This window comes from Cheilinus undulatus, linkage group 22 (assembly GCF_018320785.1).
Source record: "Cheilinus undulatus linkage group 22, ASM1832078v1, whole genome shotgun sequence".
NCBI lineage: Eukaryota > Metazoa > Chordata > Actinopteri > Labriformes > Labridae > Cheilinus > Cheilinus undulatus.
This window is the reverse complement of record NC_054886.1, coordinates 15,695,426-15,718,497: the sequence shown is the minus strand read 5'-3', so window position 1 is coordinate 15,718,497 and position 23,072 is coordinate 15,695,426. Positions and strand designations below refer to the sequence as shown.

The 23,072-nt window shown below is 38.7% G+C and overlaps 1 protein-coding gene across 1 annotated transcript in view; it reads right to left on the bottom strand.

The window, feature by feature from the left end:
* The window catches only part of poln (polymerase (DNA directed) nu), a 91,564-nt gene that overhangs the window by 5,365 nt on the left and 63,127 nt on the right, over positions 1-23,072 (bottom strand). The window contains exons 18-19 of the mRNA XM_041780131.1: positions 20,133-20,215; positions 6,915-7,046 (exon numbers count right to left, since the gene is read on the bottom strand). Of these exons, the coding sequence (XP_041636065.1) occupies positions 6,915-7,046; positions 20,133-20,215 (215 nt within the window). The remainder of the gene's footprint in view (positions 1-6,914; positions 7,047-20,132; positions 20,216-23,072) is intronic.

The window sequence follows — 23,072 nt, the reverse complement described above, 5'->3', positions numbered from 1 at the left end:
AGATGGATGTGTGAAACACACTCCAAGGGGGGCTTGCATGTGTTTTGCACTGAGAGGCTTCCATCTAGCCACTCTGCCATAAAGCCCTGATTGGTGGGGGGCTGCAGTGATGGTTGTCCTTCTGGAACTTTGTCCGCTCTTTATGCAGGATCTCTGGAGCTCAGAGTGACCAACAGGTTCTTGGTCACCTCTCTGACGAAGGCTCTTCTCCCACAGTTGCTCAGTTTGGCCAGGCGACCAGCTCTCTAAAGAGTCCTGGTTGTGGCAAACTTCTTCCATTTGAGAATCATGGAGGCAACTGTGCTCTTGGGAACCTTCAGTGCAGCAGACTTTTTTTTGTAGCCCTCCTCAGATCTGTGTCTTGCAACAATCCTGTCTCTGAGCTCTACAGGCAATCCCTTTAACCTCATGGCTTGGTTTTTGGTCTGATATGCAGCTGTGAGGCTGTAGATTAATGACAGGTAAAAAATCTATTTAAATGATTGGCTGCAACATTACAAAACTGGCAAAAGTGAAAGGGGTCTGAATACTTTCTGAACGCTCTGAATGTTTACTGAAGTTTGTGCACTTGTTAAAGGATGTGTAAAATTAGTCAAGTTCCTGGATTAGCATGTCCATAGAGAAGTTGTTTGACCAAAGCAAAGAAATTCAAGCAAGCCTCTAAAAAACCTTTCAGAGAAAATAAACTGTCTGGAGGATGAGTCAGGTCCTGGCCTGTAACTTCATGCAGTGCCAGTCTGTAAAAGGAAACAATCGTCTTTTTATGATCCGTCTCACTCCTTTCAGTCAAGTGAGTCATCCATAACAACAGGCTGAGAAAAACCATAGCTACAGAGTTATTTGAAGGGAACAGTCTCAGTTAAAGTAGCCTGTCAGCACAAAATTGTGGGTGATCATCAGGTTAACTGTAAAACAAAGATGTGTAACCTAGATCCCCTTGGTTTCAGTAAAATGAGAAAAAGGAAATTTACAGCTCAAGCAAAACACCAGTAGAAGGTAACACAAGCGTTAAAATGATGTGATTGAACACAATTGCACAGCATCAAATGCAGGTATGCACCAAACACACACAAAGTGATACACAATGAACCAGTACATTCCACCAGCTGTACAATGGAGCAGGCTTTGGGGCTAAATCCCTGCTGTATCCCTGACTGTGAGGAAAACTGAACAGGGCATGAATGACTGGCTACCTAGAACACACAAATACACTCACATACGTAATCATGCACACACACATAACTGCAGAGGAAATAGGCCAGAAAACAAACAAAAACCCTCTGCTTTTGACCCATGGCACATGCGTGTAACCTTTTCACCAGGAATGTGACCTTTGATCAGGGGCCCGATGACAGAGACAGGCTGTTGACGTTGTGCCGGACAAATTTTGCGTTCATCTAAGGACAGGTATAACCTTGAACCATACTGGAATGTGGGTTTTGTAACTGACTGGACTAATATGAAACAGCGCTGTGAAGGAAAAAGCTTTCAAGTTCAGGCTCTGTTCACGATCAGGGACATGGAGAAAGTGGTACAACACTTACAGCAGTAAAGGAAGTGGAAGAAAATCAACATCTCTGATGACGTTTTGTGGTTTTGTGTGTCAACAATGTCAGAAAATATTCCTTTAAAAAACACCCAAACATATTTAAGACCCTGAAAGCCTATATTCCAATCAGTTGTTATTTTTAGTTTCTGGTCTTAGAACAAAACACAATGTTTATCACAGTGTTTTTAACTGTTAGGCTGTTTGTCTCTGACTCCTAATGCTGTATACAATTAATTGAATTATAATAACATCTATAAGATAATTACAACACTAGCAACAATGATCCACATGTATGCAGATTGGAGATGTCAATAAAAGATCAAACCATATAATCAATACATTGCACAAAATTTTCATAGAAATAGTACAGAAAAATGCTAAAAATAAATAACAATGAGGAAAAACAACAGGTTAAAATATAAAGATAAGAGAACAGAGAACACAATGACATTTATGCACAATCCAGCTACAGCCTCAAGACACATAATTCAAAATCTGAATTGACAGATCTGACAAAGTTTGCCTGGGAACAGACCGCTCATACATGGACTTCAAGGAAAGGTTTTCATTCCTACAACTTTCATGGCGGTTTGCACCAGACAAGCAAGTTTATATTTTAACTGAGAGATTACTGTACCAAGATGACATCCCATATGGATTATTCTCTCCACAACAGCCTGATAAGACAAAAACATATTCTACTGGTCAACACTAAACACCCCAAGTCAGTGTAAAAAACATGTAGTCTTTGCTGTAAATGAGAACAAAAATTATCAACACAAATTTTACACTTGCCTGTGACTTATTCTACCAATGTGCACAAATACATCTGATAAAAACAGTAAACATGGCTAAATTTTTAAATCACTTTACTGCCAATTTTGACTGAGAGACATGCAACTTGGGGTAAAACAGGCAAGCCTTTAATTCTCTAGATTCTTCACATGTTGCTGTCTGAAAGCCCTGACTTGTTTACATGCATGCTGAAATAAAAATGAAGCTGTCACACAGCAGCCATGCAGCAGCCACACGCCCAGTCCAAAACAACAGAAAGACAAAACTTAAAACACAGATCAGGGTGCCATCAGTTAGAACTGGCAGTAATCACATAGAAATACGCTTCGGCTGAATTCAAAATCTCATAAATGCTGTTAGGGTGATATTTTTGGGTCTAATAGCAAAACTTCTGTCATCATCCGTATGCATATGAAGTGTTTGAATTGAAGCTTCTCCCATCATTTGAGCTGACACATACTTTTACCCATGGCAGAGCATAAGAGGCTGAAGTGACAGCTGAACAGCAAATCTCCTTTTCATTAATAACAAGCCTTTGCCTGCTCCTCTGTCTGAATTTGAAACACCAGAAATATGAGCATTGACAATCTGACACTGTTTTCAGAGCCAGGGTGTGTTTGGTGTGAGTGATAGCACAGCAGGAAGTGTATCTGTTGATGCAGATCCAAGCACTTGTTTGTTTTTTGTGGCCATTGGAAGATGTGGATGTGTTTTTTATGCCTGTGATTCCTCCTGTTGTTTCTCAAAAAGGCAGAGAAATATCTCTCTTCCTTTTCATCTCTGTCAGTCTCTAAACATGAAGGTGCAGCAGCCATCCCAAGGGCTTTGATGGAATGTGCTCAACAGGACAGGCTTACCCAGAGTCGAGGCTTTATTCCACTTCAAAATAAAAGACAGCAAGTGTCAAACAGAGTGTGAACCACTCGGAAATGTAATTCACTGTAGCATATGAAATAAAAATCCCCAAATATTCCTTTTTTGTCTTTATCTTTGTTGTATTCAGCGCTACATTTCTGTACTCCAAAGACCTTTTTTTTCTTTCTTCTCTCTCTGCTGTAACACCCACACTGTGATACTGACCTCACCTTCATTTTGCCCTTTCCAACACATTTCCAACAAATATGACAGCAGCTGAGGCGGCACTGTTCACCTCATCTCCGCTCAGCCTGCCAGCACGCAGCAGTTCTGAACAAAATATCGCCGTATCGTATACCAATCATCTCTGAGCTCAGTGCAGAGTGGCGAAGGAGCCCTGGCACAAATTAATCTCTGCTCTCTGAGTCACTGCCAGTAAATCTAGTGAGAGACTGTAAATTTTCTCCCAGATAACCACGGAGTATTTTATCCTTGGCTACAAATGAGGTTTGGAATATAGTAGAGAACAAGAAGAGATGTGAAAATAAAGGCGTAGAGAAAAAGAAAGAAAGACAGCTGAAACAGAAAAGTAGCAAAAAGAAAGAGACAGACTGAAGGACAGCAAGACAGAGAGACTAGGACAAGTTGGGTGTATCACTCCCTGCACTGTCTCCAGGGATAGGATCACCATAGTGATGGGCTGAATTAAAGCAGAGGGTTTGGTGCAACCATCACTCTGCCTCTGTGGGCGAGGTGGCTTCCAAAGTGAACTGTGGGCTGACTTTTTTTTGGAGTAATGAAACCATTAAAATGCTTAGGGAGGTGGCAAAACACGGGAAACAATGAATTTTAGCTGGGCTCATCATGGGTGACAGGTTACTGTAGGTGATTCAGCACCTGTTTGTGTGTGTCAGCAGGTCAGTGTCAATGATGAAGCTGGCACAAAAACACCAGCTACCGAGACCCAATCTTGGAACACTTTAGCTATTGTCTGATGATAATATCGCCTCTAGGAATGATGATGAACTTTTTGGGGGATTCTGGTGGAGCCAACATTTAACCACTTACAGCAAAGGCTTCTGATTTTTTCTTTCGTGGATTAGTTGCAAAAGAGGTGCTATTTACCTCATTACGTGCTCATACGAAATAGGAAGTAAAATTCACCCCTCTTGTTATGCAGGGGGAAAAAGTGAGAAGCGATAAAAGCGATAAACAGAGAGGGAAAAGTTAGCTGTTTCATGCCTCATTTAAAACACTGATTGAAGTCCAATGTCTCACTTTAAATTTCTAATGAATATATGAGTTGCCCAAACTTGATGTGGTTTAAGAAGGACAGCTGCTCTCTTTATATCCCATATTTCTCTTTTGTTATGAGGCTGCTTGTAGCCATTGAGCATTCCTTGGAATAAAACTTTGTTCTAACTCCTTCATTTATTAAAATCAATGTGCATTAAAAGGCCTCTGTGTAAATTATGAAGTAGTGTTGTAGTACTCGAGAACAGTCTTGGTCTTGAGACTGTACTCAAGACCACATTTTGAGTGTCTTGGTTTTGTCTCGGACTCGAGAGCATTTTTACTCAGTCTTGTCTCCGTCTCGGACTGGCCAGACTCTGGATTTTTCCATCAAGACCGGTCGAGACGAGCACTGATCTGCTATTCTTCGACTTCATTAATGTGCTAAAACAACAAATAGCACACCTGCAAAAACTCGGACATCAGTCCATCCTATTTCTAGTCATTAATTCCTCTGAACACTAATTTTAGGCCTGATTCACCTGACAAATCTAGACACACCTCCTTTTCAGATATTCAAAATAATTCCAGACTTTCAGTGACTTTTAAATACATACAAGGGTTTATTTTTTACAAGAAGTTAATTCAACAAATGTGTTAAGATTTGAGATTTTTGCAAGTTATGCCTTGAAAGAGGTGCAGATGCCTTATTGTTATCTTTCAAATTGATTAAAAAGAAAACTAAAATTAAAGAGATTAAACAGAATTAAAGAGAGATTAGAGTACACAAGGAAATAAAAAATGTTTGGTGTTTAAAATGTTTGCTGCAATAAAATCAGCATGTTTTAACACAGATGTCCATTTTATGTTCCTAATTTAAAGGTAATCAGGGGCCCTCAAATTTAAGTAATAACAACCAACATTTGTAGCAGTAATGAACTGTAACTGTAGTGAATTTGAGGACTTCTTTCTTTTTGTTCTAATTAAATACAGAAACCTTTCAGAAATTAAATTTCCGAAACTACTTTTTTTTACTTTAACTGTCTGAAATTTGTGCATAAAATGGTCGGATATCTATTATAGGCTCCTATACTGAATCAAATCAAATCAAAATTGTCCTTAGGCAGATTTTGTGATATCAGAAAGTATTGGATTGTTGTCCACAGAATCCATATCTTCTTGTGATGAAACAGGTGCTCTACACCCCTAATATCTGCTTATAGGAATGAAAAAACAGTCTAGGAATTATCACCAATGGGCGCAAGGATGACATTGCAGTGACCTGATTTTGCTCTCATACACCAAAGCCTGCTGATAAGTGATAACGTAATTCTGCTAACTACAAACACTCTACAAACAAAAACCAAAACACTTCCCATACTTAACCTCGGCCCCCTTAGGGTGCTATTGGCCTAGCAGTTAGGTTGTGTCCCATGCATAGTCTTTAGTCCTCCAACTGAGCAGCAGGCGTTCAAGTCCAACCTGTGCCTCCATCCCCACAAGTCATTCCCTAATCCTCTATTACTACAAATAAAAGCATTAAAAGCCCCATAATGGTAAAAACCCCACAGATTAAACATTCTTGTGTTGAATTTGTGAATAGAGATGTGTCCTAGCCTAAATATTCATGTTTACCAGAAAAACAAGGTTGTTATGTAAGATAAGGCTACTAAAGACCTACTTGTCCATGCACAAACAGCCTAAGAGAGTAGCATTTTTAGTTCTAACACAAGAGGCTCTTTTTTCAAGCTTTCCACAGATTTGATTTGCTCTAATTGGTCAATACTTAACTTATTAGTTGCTTTGGTACATGCACAATAAATATAAGGCCTTAACCCAAACATAGGCCTCAGTGTTTTGGCTCAGATTGACCTCATGTCTCTGCCTGTCAAAGCTGGGCTCATGTACTGTGTGCAATGAGGGTTAAAGTGCAGACTTTACACTATTTTATGTGAGTGTGTTGAAGTCTCAGGTGTGCTGTGTTGGCAGTTCAGGCGGAATATAAATAGATTGTCCCATCTGAACCGTCAGCCCCCTCACACGGCCCAGCCCACCCCGCTCCTCCACCTCGCCCCCCTCAAGTATTGACCTACAGCAGTTTGTCTCATTCCTGCCAATGCAAGCACATCTTCTTCTTCCTCAGCTAAACACACATACATTGTCACAGTGTGTGGGTACGAAATTCAAAATACATAGTGCATGTAAAAAGTGCAAGCCCTAATCCAGACATAAACCCATCTTTTTGGTAAATTTGCATGGACATTTCTCCTCTGAAATCCTTAACTTTAACCCCACTATTCCCTAGATTAAGCTGTGATCTGACCATGTTATATAAAAAAAACTGTACGTAATTTCTTGGAAACTCTATTACAGTATCAGATGCATTTTCTCCAATATCTATCCCTTGAGCAGCTTTAAGACTCCAGATAACTTTGAGTTTATTCTTCATATGGGAGATATCAAGTGTGATTTGCACACACACCTTGTTTGTGGCACTGCTGGATGGTCCTCTGGATGAAGGTCTGGACTTCTCTGTAGGTTTGGAGGAAACTGTCCTGGAATTTGCTGGCCTGCTCAGCGCTCACACTGAGAATCCCTGAGAGTCGTTCACGGCCTGCAGGAAAACAACATGCCAGTAGTTAACTTTAAGTGAAATTGAGAGACAGGCGGTAATGGGCTGTGGAATGTATTCTTCTGCAGATCTTGATTGGCTGATTGGCAGGCAGATTGGTGCTACATCAGCAGTGTTGCAGGGGCTGTATCAGGCTGTTGTGGTGAAGAGGGAGCTGAGCCGGAAGGCAAAGCTTCAATTTACCAGTTGATCAGTGTTTCAACCCTCACCTATGGTCATGAAATGTGGGTAATGACTGAAAGAATTAGATTATACAAGCGGTCAAAATGTGATGTCTCGGGAGGGGGGTCTGGGCTCAGCCTTAGAGAGAGGGTGAGGAGCTCAGACATCTGGAGGGATCTTGAAGAAGAGCCACTGCTTCAGTGCATCGAAAGGAGCCAGCTGAGATTGTTTGGGCATCTTATCAGGATGTCTCCTGATTACCTCCCTGTGGTGGTCTTCTGGGCACATCCAACTAGGAGGAGACCCAGGGACAGATGCAGAACTCTCTGGAGAGATTATACTGTATAAGTGGGGCAGCTTAACCAGAAATTCCAAAACAATTGTTCATTTTGTGATACAAGCATGAAATTTGGTACAGCTATAGCCAAAGGCATTCCCAAAAGATGTGGATATGGAGACATCCTGAATTTTTGACATGGCGCCCATGGCAGCCATTTTTCAAAATGGCCGCCAATGATCACCATTTTCTTATCAATTTTCTTATCAGGAATGGATATTTCATATTAAGAATCTAAATAGTTTAATTTGTCTAAAATACCATTGGAGAGGGTGGAGGTTGGGTAAGAAATTGGTGGGGCTTACATCAGAAATGGGTGTGGCTTAAACAGGGGTTGTTTTATTTTTACATAGCACAAAAGTAAGGAAATTTGTGTTTGGTAGATTATTTCTTTGTTGTAACAGTGCTTCTTGACAATAAATCTTATACCAATGGAAAACCAGTTTATTTCCCTTTGAAGTGGTGCCACATTTGTAAGGATCATGCATTTGTGGGACGAGCAGCAGAGCTGAGTATGTGGGCTGCACCCATGAAAAAATGTGGCAAATCTTCTCTGCCAATGGCAAACAGCTTATTTTGCTGTTGCTATTGACTCTTGTTTTGAGCTTCTGGTACCCACAGGTCCTGATTGGCAGCACCAGTGAGCCTGGGGCCCTGCTACAGTGGTAAGTACAATAATACAATACAATATAATACAATTACTTTATTAATCCCTGAAGGGAAATTCATTTGTCTGGAGTCTCATCTGTTTATGGTAGTTATATAGTCTTATTGCTGATGGTATGAGAGATTTTCTAAATCTTTCTGTCCTGCAGCACAGGGATAGGAGCCGTCCACCGCTGTTGTTTCTTTGGTCATTAGGGAGATATGAAGTGGATGATCCATGTTCCTCAGAATGGTCTCCACCTTCTTCATTGTGCATTTCTCCACCTCATCCTCCAATGAGTTCAGCTTGATTCTGACCACAGAGCCAGCTTTTTTCACCAGTTTGTTCAGACGCCTTGCATCCTTGTGTTTTACAGTGCCTCCCCAGCAGACTACAGCATAAAACGGAACACTTGCCACCACAGACTGATAAAACATCTTCAGCATCTTACTGCAGATGTCTATTGATCGGAGTCTTCTCAGGCAAAAGAGGCGGCTCTGCCCCTTTTTGTAGATGAAGTCTACATTTTTAGACCAGTCCAACTTATTATCAAGGTGTACACCTAAATATTGTAGATGTCAGTAGATGATGTGGAAGATGTAGAAGCAGTAAATGTCTGCCTCAAGAATCGGCATGCTACGTTTGACTGATCTGGATAGGGCCCATGCGATAGGGCAACTTAATGTCAGAGACAGGCCGCAAAGCGGGTGTCCCAAGAAGACGACACCCCAAGGATACAGTTTTCACACCCGTCAGCAAGAACTCTATCCTCCAAGATGATAATACTCGCCCCCACAGAGCAGGGTTTATTAGAGACTACCTCCAGAATCTGGGAGTGGAGAGGATGGAATGGCCTGCCAGCAGTCCTGACCTTAACCCCATTGAACACTCGTGGGATCAGCTTGGGCGTGCTGTTCATGCCAGAGTGACCAACACAACCACATTTGCGACAAACGCTGGTTGAAGAATGGGATGCCATCCTACAGCAGTGTGTGACCAGGCTGGTGACCAGCATGAGGAGGAGGAGCCAGGCTGTTGTGGCTGTGTATGGTTCTTCCACATGCTACTGAGGTTCCTGTTTGTTAAATGAAAAAACTGTTAAATTGCCAGTATGTCTTGTTTCTTCAAACTTTAATCATCCAATCCACCAAACACCAAACAAGAGTCAATAGCAACAGCAAAATAAGCTGTCTGGCATTGGCAGAGAAGATTTGCCACATTTTTTATGGGTGCAACCCATATACTCAGCTCTGCTGCTCATCCCACAAATGCATGATCCTTACAAATTTGGCACCATTTAAAAGGGTAATAGTCAGGCTTTCCATTGGTATAAAATTTATTGTCAAGAAGCACTGTTACAACAAAGAAATAATCTACCAAACACAAATTTCCTTACTTTTGTGCTATGTTTAGAAATTGAAAAGATGGAATGGAAATTGAGCTTGAGGTTGTTGTTTTTTAAGCCTGAAAATTATACAGTTTAAACAAAAGTTGCTACCTGCTATATTTTGTTGATTAGAAAATTATACTGAAAGAACTATTTACATTTTACACTAAGTTTTATATAAACTTGAATCTTGAGTTGAATTTCAGATCAGTGTTTTTGATCACACACCATCATTAAACTATCACTAAAAGGAGTAGATTGATAGTGACTACAGAAATAATGATGTTAATGGCTAATGTATTTAGCTGACACTGAACCCCATGCTGAGTTCACAGCAGTGGTGTCACCAGTGTACCCTGGCTGTGTTTTGACATCCACTCTATTACATTGTCTGCAACACATGACTACTGTCACAATAATTATTCTTCATTTTTTTTAAATTCTCCATCTTTTATTATCTTCCCTGATAAGAAAATTGATGAGAAAACGGTTATCATTGGTGGCCATTTTGAAAAATGGCTGCCATGGGCACCATATTGAAAATTTAGGATGCCTCCATATCCAGTTTTCTTTAGAATGCCCTTGGCTATAACTGTACCAAATTTCATGCTTGTATCACAAAGTAAACAATTGTTGAGGTTATCTCCTCCACTATATGTGCTATCTGGCCTGGGAGCGCCTCAGAATCCCTCAGGAGGAACTGGACAACGTTGGTAGGGAGAGGGATATCTGGGTTGTCTTACTTTGCCAGCTGCCACCACGACTCGACCTCAGGTACATGGGAGGGGATGTTTTTTTTTTATATATATACTTTGTGAGACCAACCTCAGCTTCACCTCTGTCTGTTACTAGATTGGTCTAACGTTAGTTTGAGACAGCCGTTTCAATAAGGTGGCTACTGCAGTTTGGGCTCAAAAACCCCCTCAGGAACCAAATAGCTGACATCACCAAAGCTTTGTCTAATAATTTCTATTGTCTATAGTCTCAACAAATTTTAGACATGCTGATGAACTATAAAAGATAATTAGCACAAAACAGATTCTGAGGACTTTTAACTCACACATGAGTTTTAAAAATGAGTCTAATGTGACAGTGAAATAGTCTGGCATTTTAGGAAACACTCACGCTCTTTAATGCTAAAAATTAGAGGCTAGGAAATACACCTTGCCAAGTATTATTCCCTCTTTAGTACCATTGCTATGCCTCAGTTTGCTTTCTGTGATGGATTAAACTAATGTGACAAAAAACTTTGAGCAGAAGGTTTAGAAAATTCCTAAAGGTATATCTTGGTCATTCAGGACAAAGATGGCCCGGCTTTTCCCTGTTTGTCCTTATGCTAAGGTATGCGAGCCGGCTTCTAGAGTCATCATATTAAAAGGTTAAAATGTGGACATTTCTCAACGTGAAATGAAAGCCTGAATATTGGACCATTTATTTAATGTCAAAATTTTCTGTAGCTCTAAATTGTTGAGGTCTAAACTGCCTTAACCTTGACAAATGAACAAGCTGAGAATTTAAATGGGGCGAAACTGCCTTTATTATGACTGATTGAAGTGTTTGAAAAGTGACAGGAAAGGCAAGGGTCAGAGAAGAAATTTGAAAGAGGCGAGTGAACAGAGGGGAAGCTGGACTTGAGGGTAAAGGAAATTAAGGGGGAGAAAAGTAGAGCTGAGTGAAGGGTGAAAGATAGAAGAGGACAAGATAAAAAGACAGAGGGCAAGGATCAGGGAAGACTGCAAGGTAAGTGTGTGTGTATTTATGTGTGTGTATAATAAAGATTAAGGTAAAAGCACACAGCCTTACTGTGTGTATGTTCTTTCCCAGGATGTATAAGATGCACAGTGTGTAGCAGCAGTAGAGGAGTGGGCTTAAAGGTTAGGAAAAGATCGATGGAAGAGTGTAGAGGGTGAGCTAATGGGTGCCACTGCCAGTGTGCTGCTTGTGTGTGTGTGTTTGTGGTTTTCAGCTACAAGGGTGTGTGGTTGGTGATGAGTAATGTCATGCCAAAGAGCCTGAGAGGTGGCGGAAGGATTAGCAGGGGAACAGCAAAGATTAAAAAATCCCCACTGCCATATAACAGATACAAAAAATAGTGTCCCTCGACTAAACAAGGACTACTTTTAACCTCTGTTTTCATTTTAGTATGCAGGGAATGCATGTGCAGAGTAACAAACTTACTTACTTTCAGTCAATAGTATTCTCAAGGATGATTTCTTTTTAACATGTAAGCATATTTATATAATATTTTGGTGGTTGGGAGGAACTCAGAGTCCAGAAAAGCACTGAGATATACATGATTCCCACTCAGAGAGGATACTTTATTTTTTTTAATGTTAAATGTTATGTTTAAATGTTTTGGTGGAAAATTACCAACAGAAAAAAGTCATATTTACCACACAGAATGTCTTTATTGGTCTGGAGCGGTATTGTTTTTGCCATTTGGCACCATGACAGTGTCTGAGAAAAATTCAGACTTTTACCAGGTATAAAGAGTGAGATCATGCTATGATCTTCACCGCCCTTTTGTTCATTAATACCCTCGTTTTTCTTTGTAAGCCCCCTTAGTCTGACTCCTTTAAAATCTTTGCCCCTTACGCCATGTTAGCACTGAGAGCAGTGACAGAAGAAGAGTAACAGGAGAAGGTTGCTGCCATGGTTTTTTACTATCCTGTAAAGCTTTATACATATCTTACAGGTGATCAGAGCTGCTTAAGCTAAGTTAAATAATGGAAGAACGGGTGATCTGAGCTTTTCTTTATCACTGGTCAAAGCGCCATCAGAGTTGTTTTGGCTGTTATTTTAGGATACAAAATTTAAAGAACATTCCTTTTATGGCATTAGACATATAGCTATGGTAACATTTCATTTCATATCAAGATTATAGTGACCTGAAATATCAGGTCACTATAATCCAGTTAATGGTAATATTGTTTGATTGAAAAACCCTCCCCCCAAAAAAGTTTTGTGTTACATCCTGACCGACCTGCTGACATTTTTCAGTTCACCTCAGTATGCAAGCCTTTGTTGCATGCTGTCTGAACATTATTTACTGTAACATTATAGTGGGGTAATTGCAAAGGATTTTTGTGAGATTTTTTTTTCTAAATTATTAACCCTGGGAGAATTTTACCATGGTTATAATTAAAGCCGACCATTTTGACCCTAATTAGCATCTGGATACGGGCCTCATGTGATATCAAAAGCATGTCATATATTTCAACAAAGTAAACATGGATTATAAGGATGTATAATAATGGTTGTTGTCGGCTAATAGACAATAATAAGTTACTTTTTAAACCTAAAAACAGACTTGGTAAACAACATACATCAGTTGTTCTCAAAGGTACCCTTGGGGGTCCCAAGCAATTTATTTTCACTACAAATCTGTCAAGAAGTAACATTCTTGCCCTTTCTACATTTTCCATGTCAGTATCTAGCGCACTATGACAGTAGTTCAGAATGCTTGGAGACACAGTGGTCAGGCAGTCTCCCTGCCACTGAGCCGACACTGGAGGCAGATACTGAGGTGAATGGCATTGTAAACATCAAGCAGAACAGCGCTATGTGTGTGAGCTCCTATGCCACTGACTAGGGCTTAAGAAGGATAGAATTGCGAGGTTCAATGTACAAGTACAGAGGAGTGAAGGTGAAGCTTTGTTAAAGAAAGTGAATGACACAAATAAATGTTAAGTTTATGGTTTTAATACCAGAAATGATCTTGCAAAGTAAATAAGGCTTGTAATATAGGTTGCAAAGCCATTTCCAAGGCTTTTGGACTCCACCAAAACACACTGAAAGCCATTATCCACAAATGGAGAAAACTTGGAACAGTGATACCCCTTCCCAGGAGTGGCCGACCTACCAAAATTAATCCAAGAGTGCAATGGTGACTCATCTAGGAGGTCACAAAAGAACCCAGAACAACATCCAAAGACCTGCAGGCCTAACTTGAGTCAGTGTTCACAATTCAACAATAAGAAAGAGACTGGGCAAGGATGGCATCCATGAGAGAGTTATAAGGCCACTGCTCATCAAGAAGACTCACATTTGCAAAAAAAACAAAAAAAAAAAAAATATTGATGATCCCCAAGACTTTTGGTAAAATATTCTGTGGACTGATGAGACAAAAGTTGCCAGTTTTTGTGCTGCTTTAGTTTTACACCTGTTACACCTGCTGTAAAACTAATACAGCATCTCATGACAAGGAAATAATAGCAACAGTCAAACAAAATGGTGGTTGTGTGATGGTCTGGGGCTTCTTTGCTGCTTCAAGACCTGGACGACTTGCTGTAATTGATGGAACATGAATTCTGCTCTCTACCGAAAATCCTGAAGGAGAATGTCCTGCCATCAGTTTGTGACTTCAAGCTCAACCGCACTTGGGTTACACAGCAGGGCAATGATCTGAAACATGCAGCAAATCACTTCCAAATGGCTTAAAAAAAACAAAAAAAGGTTTTGCAGTGGCCTAGTCAAGTCCAGAGCTAAATCTGATTGAGATGCCGTGGCATGACCTCAAACAGGCCTTTCACGCTGGAAAACCCTCCAATGTTGCTGAATTATAACAATTCTGCAAAGAAGAATGGGTCAAAATTCCTCCACAGCAATGTGAAAGACCCATTTTCAGTTATTGCAAATGCTTGCAGTTGTTGCAGCCAAGGGTGGCGTAACCAGTCATTAGGTTTAGGGGGCAATTACTTTTTCACACAGGGGCAGGGAAGGGTGGATGACTTTTTTCCGCTAATAAATGAAATCATCATTTAAAACTGCATTTTGTATTTAATTGGGTTATATTTATTAGGAAAAAGGCAAATACTTTTTTTAACAGCTCTGTACATTAGTTGTAAATAATTCAAATGCTCTGAATGTTTCCATCTTGAGCTCAATCTTTTTTGTTGTTGTTTTTATGGAACTTCAGCTCTGGAGTGGAAGACGTCTGACTTTATTGGAGATGACACATCTGCCACTGAAATATGACAGGACCAAAAACCCTCTCAGCGATGAGTCTGGTTATGGGACCAAAGTGACCATGACAATGATGTGGAGATCACTCTCTCTCTGAATGTGTCATGTGTGTACGGTATATGTGTATAAAGCCCCACATTCCTGCTGAATGAGGTCAGTTTAGGGACCTTTAACCTACTGACACTCTCTGGCCTACTCTTCTTTGCTTGAATGTCTGTCAGTTTTTTTGACCTCTTGTGAGCTTTTTCCTGCTCCCTAAACCCTCAAAATGGTTTTCTCCACCTTTATATTTTTACACCATTTTTGTTTGTCCAGGTTTTTTATTATTTCCTTGAAAAATCCACTATATTTCAACTTTAAATTGGCTAACATTAAAACTAATACTGCTGATTTGCTGGAAAATGTCTTTTGAAAGGTCTTTGACACCCAAAAATAGACAAATCTGCTAGAATACATTCAATATTCTCTCTGTCTGATCATCCTAATTCTGCAGTCCCCCAATTCAACCTCTGTATACGTTGACCTATTTGTACATATGGATGTGTGTTGGAGTCCATAGCGTGGCTCTGCCCCTCCTCCCTGCCCTGGTTATTGTCTTGCAGGAGAAAGCTTCCTTTTAGTATTTGGCATCCATGGCAACGCATCCTTCCACTGAGAGCTGTCTATCCATGATGATCAGGAGCTCCTTCCATTACTCTCCTGTTTCACCCTTGCTTCTCCCTTTTCCCCTTTCCCCTACATTCCCCTCCTCCGACACCTCCCCCGTTCTCCTTCATCTTTAGCCTACATGTTCTATATCTGCCTCGGCCGCCTCTCTTTTAGATCTCCATATTTTCTTTGCATTTTTAGCTCTGACCTTTTGCTTTGTAAATTACATCCCGTGCCCCCGTACAAATCTCAGATGAATATGTTTTACACATTTTCTATTTGTGTGTACTGACTTTCCAAGAACTGACTCATTCATCAGTGTGTGAGAGCTTGTTTTTTTCTCCATCTGAGCTGTGTATGACTGAATATACCACAAAACGCTCCATGATCAGCTTGAGAGTGTGAGATTATAGTGAACTCTAAACATACTTCAGCCCAAAGAGAGAGACAGCAGCTGGTGAAGTTCCCAGCAGAATCTGATGCAAACCATGCGCTTTAGGTTCACTGCTGATTGGTTAAACATATTTACTGGTTTTATAGTAATGTTCTGTTCAGGGAGAACAGTGAAAGTCCTGTTTGATGATACAATATGTTTGGGTCAAAGTACAGAACAACTAATCCTCAGAAGCAGCATGTTGAATAGAGAATTCTCTGTTTAGTAAAGTTTCAACACATTTTAGAAGTCAAGCTGGCACAGTGTACAAAATAATATGTTTTTTTTAACAGGCATAACACCTGTTCATGATACTGCTGATTTAGATGCAAGCCTAATTACAATGCGTTGAACAGGCTGCCCTTCAGTCACACTGAAAGTAGAGTACAAAAAACATTTTTAGTTTGATGGATAATGTATATATATTTATTGAAAACAAACTACATAAAAGAAAAGTGGATGACACCACAGATTAGGAGATTTAATTTGAGATCAGGGCGATGCTGAACACATTTGTTATAGAGGGCATTCCCATGTCACCATATAGATTTATTTTGTATTTTGTTGATGTTATATATTTTATTTATTTTCATATTTTATTATTATTGTAATCAAGATGATGTGAAAATGTATACACTATTGTAAACACCTTCTCAATAAAAATTTAAATGTCAAAAAAAAAAAAAGAGAACTACAATAGTTTGCAAGTCTTTACAATTGAATACAAAACAAAATAACTATTGTCTCAAGTTTTTTGGAATGTGTTAAAGGCGTCAAATTTTTTTTGTCTTTAAAAAAAATCAGTTTGAACATTAATTTTGAACATTGGCTTTTTGTCATAATCAGTTGAATATAAGTTGAAGAATGTGCAAATCACCATATTCTGTTTTATTCATGTTTAAAAACATCCTGACTTTTTTTAATTCAGAGTTTGTATTCACAGCAGGGCTGCCAAGCGCTTACTTTTTTAAAAATTGCGATTAATTTAAGAATTTTATAGTTAATTGCAGTTAACCTCCTTTTGCTGGTTGTGTTTTGCAATTCTAATTAAATAAAAAAAGAAAATAATATTAAAATGATAATATAGTAGATTAACAATGTATAATCTACTTAATGTATAATCTACTGATATAAATTAAGGAGGAGGGTGGGTGGCTAAAAGGTTATCTACTTCAACTGATAATAGAACAGAGATGTATGAAACTGAAGAAATAAAGCATGTGAATATTCAGATTTCAGCACTTTTACAGGAAGATAATAGATACTGCAGTTCAGTCAGAAAGAGGGTTTGATGTTATTTTCTATATTCATTAATAGGTATGAACCTGTGTGTTTTTTTGTTTATCTGATATGTTCCTAAAATTTGCCTGCCTCCTTTAAGTTCAAATGTAAACCCAAAACCTTTTAAATATCTTAAGTGATTTATCTATCAATCAGAATTTTGGGCCTGTCAGATGTGCAAAGTTGATGTTTTGTTTATCAGTAGATTTCTGATTTTCGGTTGCCACATGCTGCTTTTTCCCGTCCTTACATGAGGCTCACACAAGCCAAATGCAGTTAATGGCATATAATCCCATTATACAATCAGTTATATAAGCTGTATAAACCATCAAAACATTTTTGTGAAAGAAGCTGTGGTTTTTAAAAAGCTTGATCTAACATTTGAATGGGGCTCAGAATCAATGCTCTTAAAAAGGATGATTCTGAACTGGAAATTCAGTACACTAATGTTATCCTGTTGATCGTAACTGCCTCTTCTACTATCTTCTTTTTATCTTTCTGTCCATTGTTATGTAATTGCATTAACTGAAATGTCTATCCTGACTTTTGTTAGTTTGTTTTGCTTTCCAGATTGACCTATCGCTAAGCCAGTCCTCTAGCACCATGAGCCAATTACCTTTCTTGCAGTTACATAATGCACTCAGACATCCAGTTCATAGATGCCATAGAAAAGCATCACACATTTTAAAACCTGCTGGTTTTATTAACATTTCTACAGTCATAACTTAGAGAAAGGTCAAAAAATGTTCATAGGGCAAATGCAATACTGATACAGGTAACCTGAGCAGCTGGAGAATAAAGTGGTTCTTATCCCGTTTCCTAAACCTCACATAAACACAGCAAAAGACTCACTTTGTATTCAGCTATGTGGCAGACCACACAGTCAGCTCAGTGTAAAGAGGATCAACAAGGATGTCTACATTTGTTCTGATGAGTCAATATAATGTATTACATCAGTACCATTATGTATGCCCTTGCTGCAAACTTTACTATGTAACGTTATTAGTTAGCTTATTGGTGCTAACATAACAGGCAACTTCAGCTTTGTCTTTTACAATCAGACATTAACGGCAGTGCAATAAGACCTTTCTGCCCTAAAAGTCCCGTATAACATCCTTCTATAAGTCTTTGACTCTGGCAGATGCCATTGTTAGTTTGGGTGTCATGCTTTCTGTTGAAGTGAGCCACGAGGATAAGGCTTTGGAAAATTACTATTGGATGTCTTCCATCTTTCTGGGTCTGTGTTGTGCTTATCAGTCTATTCAGATTCATCTTTAAGTTTTTTTTTAATTTAGACTAATTTTAGCTTCTATCATATTTCATCTTGCCAACATTCACAACTGGCAGACAGATGTTTGATTTTCTGCCCCAGCCTGAAACCAGCCTGACGTTGCCCACGGCCTGGCCCCAGCATGGTTTTTCTGTCATTATTCAAACCAGGTCTTATCTGCAGTGACACAGGGGGCTACACAGGCTGTGTGTCTCTTTTTCTCTCCATTTTGAGCTTTTCAGTCTGTCACTGTCATGAGTTTGACAAAGCATGATGTGATGACGGAATATGACAGTTAGCATTCAAAGCAAGCAGCAGAAATGATTGAAAATTGATTAAAAATGGATAAAAAGATGTTCAATCTCAGATTTACTGGTGTGGATTTGATCTTTAAATACCCAAGAAAGTCATGGCTTGCTAGAAATATTTCTGTAAGGGATTCTAAGCCATGGATAGCACCATTGGAAAGGCACAATGGCGAGCTTCAAGAGGCAACACAGGAAAATCTGAGGAATGATGTCCAGAGTTACGGATATTTTACTCAAAAATAGGAAAAATTTACTTTCTTACTTTCTTTACTTTTAATAACCTGTGTCTCTTGTTGTTGTATACGATGCAAGTCTCAGTGGGTAAATGGATCAAAACTTGTTTCAACAAAGAGGCGGCAAAAAAAAGAACATTTTTAAAAAGCATATCATTAAACATGCATGTATACACCTCATTCAACTCCAATTTCTTGAGACAGCATACAAATTTGGTAAGTTCACAAGGGATTTCCAAGTTCACTTGGAAAACCAGCTTTTCTATCTGGATAAAATGAGATACACAAGGTAAAAACTTTACAAAAAGACTGAAATTTATCCATCATCACAGGGAAACCTGAAAAAAATGTATGGATGTACTGTGTGTACACTTTAGGCTTCCGTACATCATAGATTTTTTACCACATTTTATTTCCTGGTACACAATTGCGAGCAACTAGAAAGAGGTTTGCGACCCATTTTTGGTCCCCACCCACCAGTTTAGAAACACTACTGTAAAAAGACATAAAGAGGTACTTGCCTTTTTCTTTGTAAAAGCTGTTTCGATATGATGTGTTGTTTGATTAATTACATATAATGAGCCCTTCATTTAGAGCAGAGGCCATGCTGAGAGTTCTGTTTTACTTAATTATGTCTGATTACTGTCATTTTATCTGATTTCTGGCTTGCAAAAAAACCTACATTTATTATAAGTTTGGGATCTTGTGAGTGAAGAAGAAGCTGGTGAAGGATGCGGTGTGAGCCTATGGAAAAACCCTACATAAGCATTTTAATTGGCCACCGGCAGTAAAACCTGATGAAGAGTGAATTCTGCCCATAAAACACGCCTTTGTCACACAGGTGAGCACAGAATGCAAATGTAAACATGTGCACGTTTTGTACATGTCCATGTCACATCAGTTTACAAACGTTAATATACTGTTGATGTTTGGCTGGCCCAGATTTCTACCGCTCACTGACTCTCTCTGGTCATGTGTGTGCACGTGCAAGTGCGTATCTATGAAATCATGCATATATGTGAACCATAAATGGGTCACAAGTGACATAGACAAGTTTCTCTATGGGCCACAGGGACCTTTTTTTTGCATTAATCTTCCCCTCTTTCTCTATTTTTATCTGCTCCTGCCCCTCCACCCCAGAATGTGATCAAAAGATAGAGAGCGACTCAAAAACAATGACATCCCTGTGGAAATCTGTGGACATTCTTAAGACTTCTTTTGTGGTATTTTACCTCCTGCACTGATAAATTTACACAATTTTCCACCCTATAGGTTTTTCCAAACATAAAATGACTCACTGTTTGTGATTTTAAACAACACAGGTCAAAAAATATTTTCATCTCCATCAATTCTCATCCTCCGCTCTTTGTCTATGAGTTTGTCTGTGTTTGTTCTCACCTGCCCCATACACTACTGAGTAGACGATTCGTTTGGCATGTTCCCGGTCCACAGAGGTCACCTCACCTTCACTCACCCCTTTCCTGAGAAACAGAGATGAATGGGTTGAGAGGGACAAGTTCAGCTTAACGAAAATAAACAAAGGTTGTTTATCAGAGGCTACAAATACATAAAAATAAATACAAGTACCTCTTCATTATTATTTGGTGCAATGTCAAATACTGACTCTCAAGCTAAGCGAAAAAATGCGTTTTTCATATGGTAGCTCTAAAAAATATTGTACCTTAATATTTAATTCTACTTTTATTCAGCTATTTTTTTCACCTACAACAGAGCTAATTTGTGATATTAAATATTCATTCATATTTAAAGATTTTAACCCTTTGAATGCCAGTTTTCTTGTGTTGATGGCACCATGATTTTCAATGAAAAAATAGGAAAATCTATTGTTTTCAACATACTACATACAAAATATTTTTGTGTTGAATTATTACAGCCTTGGATTTATCAGTGATTAGCAGCAACGTTGATTGTTATGCATTAATATATTTTTTGCAATGTCACATACTCACTTTCAAGCTTCTAAGCACAAAAAATGAACTTTTCATAAGGTAGCTATAAAAAATGCAAGACATTAACATTTTATTTCACTTTCATTTAGCTATTTTTTTGTATCTTTATGCATAACTATTTTTTACATGTTTAGCAGGTTTTCTCCTCAATAGCCAAAAAATTACAATTCGAATAGGTTTCAATGATGGCGTTTTTTTGGGCTAAACATCTTGACTGTAGCTCTTTCTGGTAAACAGTGTATTTTAGACTAACTGCAGGCACTGAGCTGGAAATTACCAGATCAAACAAAAATACACAATCTTGCCAAAATTCATGCCGTTTACATGAACACGGCCAAAATGATCAAAAAATGAATGAAAAGCATGTAAAATGCACACAACCTCCCCATGGGTTAATAGGGGATGGAAACAGGGACCTGAGAGTGGGAAATGATGTGAAATCTTTAAGATATCAACAGCGACCCTCTTCCTGCTTCTACATCCACTGTGCAGCTCTGAGAATGAAAGGGGTCTGTTGGGATGTAATGGTTTTTGAAGAGACAGTTTAAGAATCACTGACGAATAACTGTGTGTACATCTTCCATGTATTGTGCTTGAGTGCACATGGATGGAGGATGGGTGGATCAATGGATGGATGGATGGATGGATGGATGGAAAGATGCTTTATTAATTCAGGGGGAAATTCAAGATCATGGATTGACCAACTCTTTCATTAGGCTTGGACACAGGGCTCCAGTACAGCATGCTCTTGTCCACGCTGATCATATGAAGCGAACTTTAGGGCCAAGTGTGCTCAGATTTGGGCCCAGGACCCAAATGTAAAAAATCACCTTCAAGTCTCGGAACAGTGGGTGCAATCTTACAGCCAGAGTTAGTTAATGAGAGATATACAATGAAGTTCTTCCTTGACAGATTTAAACCATTTTCTTTGGCTAGATAACAATTTTTAAATGATGACGTTTTTATAGAACAAACAGACACAACACTACAAATCAATGTAAATCAAATGTCAGGTACCAGACTGTTCATCTACTATTTTAGTTTCAGAGGCAAACAAACTCACTCTCTCAGTTTGTCAGTGGCCAACGATCTAGAGTCTAGCACTGCATCTGCCTCAACCTTTCTGCCTTTATTATCTCTGTTATTATCACACTTTTTTATTGTTAATATGTTGTTGCTATTTCAATCCCTCTGTCTCTCTTTTAGCATCCAGGCTGGCTGTGCAGCTAGGGTATGGTTTTGCCAAAGGATTCTGCCTAGAAGAGAGGAAAATCTTCTTTTGCCCCTTTTCGCCATGGGTTCTTTAAAGTCTCCATTGCTAATATCAATCTTACATTTACTTTTCATAATTGTTAATACAAGGTCACACAGTTGCTACAGCAACTGACAGCTGTTCAACATGATCTATTCAAGGTTTCTGCCTGTTGAAAGGAATTTTTACTTTGCTAAATGCTGCTAAGGGTTTTGTTAATAATGAATTTAAGAGGACAGCCGAGACCACAACTTTTCATGTTACATTTCTGGTATTGTTGTCTTTTTTGATGTGTGACACATTTGCACCATGATTGAAGTTATCCACTGAGTTTGACTTCTTGTCTGTGACTTTAGGTGCTCACAAAGGAAGCACAGTCCATAATAACCATCAGTATGCATTGCCCTGCTTTGAGGTTGACTCTCTGCTTTGTTCTTGCCAAAAGACACCTTGCCACATATTTTCAAGAGTTACTGCAGCTCTGTCCTATTGTAAAATATTCAACACTTTCAAAAGTGTAGTTGAATTTTATGTAGTGAAGACCAATATAAACAATTTGAAAGTTTTAAATTTAATGCTGTATGAGTTTAATTAAGACTGCCAATTTTGCTTTATTATAGATGTGGGACTTTACCTTAACAACCTGGTTGGAGATGTCTTCTCTTGTTCTTCTTTCCAGTAAGGAAAGATCATTTTTTTACTGTACAACTCATCAGTAGTTACTTAGTACTTAAAACTTACAAAAAATACTTTTTACTTTTACTTTAGTGAATTTACAGACAAATAGTTTTACTTTTACTAGAGTAAATTGTAACCCGAGTAACTGTACTTTTACTTGACTACACTAATCGTGTACTTTTTCCACCTCTGGTGCTTGGTAACTGTTTTTCAATTTTAGTTACAAGACAGTTTTCCCCCATAGTCATGAAAACAGGGTAAACAAGATTAAATAAACAATGTATATGCTGTATGCCATGTATGGCTTGTTCTATATTTTATTCATCATGTTTTATTTTAACAATTAATACTAGGTTGGAACAATTTGGGCCAAAACATATAATTGCATTGTTAATATTGCAATTGCAATATAAAATATGATTATTATTATTATTATTA